The 4,989-nt window shown below is 33.9% G+C and overlaps 1 protein-coding gene across 1 annotated transcript; it reads right to left on the bottom strand.

Annotated features, from left to right (window-relative positions):
- Positions 832-4,752, bottom strand: LOC109235879. Its single transcript, XM_019402127.1, has 2 exons — positions 4,284-4,752; positions 832-944 (listed from the first exon to the last, which is right to left on the bottom strand). Exons 1-2 carry the CDS (start codon positions 4,750-4,752, stop codon positions 832-834), a joined length of 582 nt encoding a protein of 193 aa, XP_019257672.1.

Here is a 4,989-nt window from a genome sequence, read left to right on the forward strand (position 1 = left end):
ACAAAAGGTTCTATCAAAACTCTAGATAACAAATTAGCTATTCATAATAGTATGTAAAACTACAATACTAAAAGTCATAACCAACAATGAAAAATAGGAAGAGGAAGGAAAAAACTCGTAGAAGAATTCTCCGCCTTGCTCCTAATGTGTTATTGCCTCCAAGGGTGTTGTCTAACCCTAAAGTAGTGTCTCCTGCCTCCTTAGGTCTAATTTGTGTCCAAAATATGTCCCCCTCTCCTTCAAAATAGGTCTAGGACCCCTTTTATACAAGTTGGAATAGTGTAGGGCCGAAATAAACTTGTCCCGGGCGAAATAGGATTTCTTTTTGACGCCTGGAGGGGCGCGGCCGCGGTCAAAACGTGGTAGGACCGCGGCCAGACAAGCTCTCTGATTTCTGCCGCGGTCAGTTCCGCGGTCGCGGTTTCGACCGCGTTTTTCACCCTGTTCCGTTTGGAATTTGAAAACACGTAAAACATGAAAGTTGTATCCCTTTGAATTAGCTTTACAACCATGTATTGTGGAGCCCAAATGGAGTTCTGAGAAAAAAGTTATGTCTATTTTACTAGACAGTGCGCAATATGCCTCCTCAAGTCTTCGTTCGTACTTAATTATCAAATTTGACCCCCGAACACGATCCCGGCTTAATTCCTTGAGCTTTTACTCAGACTTCAAAGCTTCAAATCACTTAAATTCATTCCATAACATCTATATAGCTCGGAATCACACCTACAAGGCATAAAACACACAATTAGTGCAAACTCAATTAAAGTGCTGTAAATTCGAGTGTAATAAGCGACTAAAATATGCAATTATAGCCTATCATCACCTGTCTTAACTTTGTTGTTTTAGCAGGGAAAAATATTTATTTAAAAATTTCTGAGTCATTTGGTCCCATGTGGTAATAGACCCTTGCGGCAAACTTCGTAACCAAGTTTTGGCCTCTCCTTTTAAAGAAAAAGGAAATAAGCCTTAACTTAATTGCTTCAGGAGGTACTCCATTATACTTTGCAGTTTCAACTAATTCTAAAAAGTCAATTAAATGACTATGTGGATCTTCACTTAGATCACCAGTGAAAATGCAAGATTGTTGAATTGTTTGAATCAGGCATGTCCTGATTTCAAAGTTTTTGGCTGCTACTAGAGGTTTTCTGACACTAGATTCACAGTTAAAGTGATCAGGTCTAGCGTAATCCCTTAGGATTCTGTTTGCTGGTCTTGGCGCCACTTCATCAAACTGCTCCTCTACATGAGCTGGTGGTGGAATTTGTAGTGGATTGTTATCATCTTCTAATTGGTGCTCCATTCTGTTACAAGTTATGTTTTGAGACGATATTTGTCCTTTCCTGCACAATTGCAAAGTTTTTTCAATTTCAGGATCGTAATTGGTCAACTCTTTTGCAGAAGAGCGGGTCATAAACTATCTGAAATTAAAGTAAAATAAAGACAGTTCCTAAAATAGTAATAGATAGATTTAAAAATGACTTAAAAAAAACTTAGTACGGTAATATTATAGTTAACTAAAACAGTAGGTTGTAACTACCCATCAAAAGAAATAATATAATACTAATTATATTATATGAAAAAAAAAATCAATAATAAATCAAGTAATGTTGAAGGATTAAAGTACTAATCAATTAAAAAAAGTTGAATAAATATTATTTTATAAAGATAAAGTAAAGTAATAGTTATAATAGTAATATAGAATAGTACAAAGGATACTTTTAGAACTAGAATAGTAAAAACAAGTACTTACAATTATAATAATAATAAAAATAATAAAATATACTTAAAAAATGACAAATAAAAAAAAATGAGATTGTGAATCACAAAACTAATATATTATACTATTATATAGATGTTAGTACTAACAATAATAATATAATAATAAAATATAAAATAGAGTGGGTTGAAGTACTAACTATGAGGGATTTTTTTTTTATATGCTCTTTTTTTTTCAATCTTATATAGAATTGCTCCTAATAATAGTACAATTATGATAGTAGTATGTAGGAGATAACATTTTGAAGGAAAAATTAACAATAATAATAAATTCTCAAATTAGTAATAAAATATTTAATCTGAAGTAGATGTGTGCCAATCCCCGGCAACGGCGCCAAAAATTTGACGAAGCTTGTGTGTATAGGATTTGCTGCTCGTACTCTATCAAATTCTAGTATAGTTTATGATATCGTCCCACAGAGATTCGACAATCTAAGCTACAGACTTGTAATATTTTGACTACTATTTGAGAGAACCAAATTGATGAAAGGTGTGTTTGGAATTATAAATTAAGACAAATTTCTTCCGAAAAGTTTATATTTAAAAAGAGTTGGGAATCGTTGAATTCAGTTGATATATCATTACAATAAAATCTCAGTTTTATACGTATTTCTCTAAAGAATAATTGCTTATTGCTAATACAATTATATTTTTAAACTAAGAAATAAATAAATAATTAACACTCCGTGAGTTTATGTCAATTAATTAATATAAAACTAGTGACGATTAAACTGAAATATCTTGCCTGAATTGTGCTCAAGCGTAGTAAAAACTTCGTGAGAATATTTTTACTAGAAAATCAATAATCTTGCCTTCAACAATTTCTCCGTGAGAATTAAAACTGAGGAAAGCAAGATTACAGGCTTGAAACAATAATCTTACTAAAAATTATTTTTAACTCTAATATTTTGTGCTCAAGTGTAGTAAAAACTTCGTGAGAATATGTTTACTAGAAAATCAATAATCTTGCCTTCAACAATTCCTCCGTGAGAATTAAAACTGAGGAAAGCAAGATTATAGACTTGAAATAATAATTTATTAAAAATTACTTTCACTCTAATATTCTATTCATCAGTTATTATATATTAATTTTGCTCCGTGAGAATTACAAAATTAATATAAGAATAACTCAGATATAAAATATGTAGATGTGATAATAATGATTAAAAAATCATCATTCCATCACAATATGAAATGTATATAGAGTTTCAGGCCAAGAATGTATTGAAACTGAGATAGTATTATAATTATATCAAACTTCATCAACTATCCCAACAAAAAGAAATTACTCCATTATGAAGTAACAAAAGCTAAAAATACTTTCAAAAGACTAAGAATATTTTTACTAAAAAGAGAAATATTAGAGGAAGAGACCAAGATTACTCTTCTCTTTCTCTTTAGAAACTTAGAAAAAACTAGATAGAAAATTGGATACAAAGAGGGATGCTCTTTCATCTACAAACATATGGCTATTTATAGGAAAATTCCTACAAAGCCTTGGTGAGAAATTACAATATAATATTAATATATCATATGGCCTTGATGAGAAATTGATATGGCAATTTGTCTTGAAATTTTGGTGAGAATTTGCCATAACCTNCCGCTTCTGCGGATCTCACCATTCCGCTTCTGCGGCCTCGTTTTCGCCTATGCGGACACGCTGAAGCGATACCCCGTCCGCTTTTGCGGAATTACCCCGGTCCCTCATGGACCGCTTATGCGATCTCTTAGCCGCATTTGCGGAACCGCTTCTGCGGCTCCTTTTCCGCAGATGCGGAAATACCAGAAGCCAGGTGCACCAGACCTGCAACAAACATCAAGATTCTCCGTTTAACCACCCGAAATCACTCCGAGGCCCCCCGGGACCTCAACCAATAGCACCAACACACCCCAAGACCTTATTCAAACTTGTTCCAATCATCAAAACACTATCGTTAACATCAAAATCATCGAATTACCACGGATTCAAGCCTAAGTTAAACTAAAACTTCTGAAACTTGCATTTGATCTAAAACCCGTCCTAAACACCTCCGAATGATCTGAAACTTTGCACGCATATCCAAAATCACCTAACGGAGCTACTGCAACTCTCGGGATTCCATTCCGACCCTCGGATCAAAATCTCACCTACCATCCGGAATTCACCAAATCCAACCTTAGCCAATTCAAGCCTAATTCTACACCGGACCTCCAAATTCAATTCCGAGTGCGCTCCTAAGTCACAAATCATCCCCCGAAACTAGTCGAATCATCGGAAATCCATTCCGAGCCTTCTAACTCATAAGTCAACATTCGGTTGACTTTTCCAAACTAACCTTCTCATAAAGAGACTTATTATCTCATTTCTAACCGAACTCTATCCGAATTACTTCAAATTCTCCAAACACGTATAATGAAACATATAGAAGCATAAAACGGGGAAAACGGGGCGGTAACTCCCGTAACGACGGGTCGGGTCGTTACAGACCCTTGCGGCAAACTTCGTAACCAAGTTTTGTCCTCTCCTTTTAAAGAAAAAGGAAATAGCCTTAACTTAATTGCTTCAGGAGGTACTCCATTATACTTTGCAGTTTCAACTAATTCTAAAAAGTCAATTAAATGACTATGTGGATCTTCACTTAGATCACCAGTGAAAATGCAAGATTGTTGAATTGTTTGAATCAGGCCTGTCCTGATTTCAAAGTTATTGGCTGCTACTGGAGGTTTCCTGACACTAGATTCACAGTTAAAGTGATCAGGTCTAGCATAATCCCTTAGGATTCTGTTTGGTGGTCTTGGCGCCACTTCATCAAACTGCTCCTCTACATGAGCTGGTGGTGGAATTTGTAGTGGATTGTTATCATCTTCTAATTGGTGCTCCATTCTGTTATAAGTTATGTTTTGAGACGATATTTGTCCTTTCCTGCACAATCGCAAAGTTTTTTCAATTTCAGGATCGTTATTGGCCAACTCTTTTGCAGAAGAGCGGGCCATAAACTATCTGAAATTAAAGTAAAATAAAGACATTTCCTAAAATAGTAATAGATAGTTTTAAAAATGAATTAAAAAAATTAGTGCGATAATATTATAGTTAACTAAAATAGTAAGTTGTAACTAACCATCAAAAGAAATAATATAATACTAATTATATTATATAAAAAATCAATAATAAATCAAGTATGTTGAAGGATTAAAGTACTATCAATTAAAAAAAGTTGAATAAAATATTAT

Source organism: Nicotiana attenuata, chromosome 12, assembly GCF_001879085.1.
Source record: "Nicotiana attenuata strain UT chromosome 12, NIATTr2, whole genome shotgun sequence".
Lineage (NCBI taxonomy): Eukaryota > Viridiplantae > Streptophyta > Magnoliopsida > Solanales > Solanaceae > Nicotiana > Nicotiana attenuata.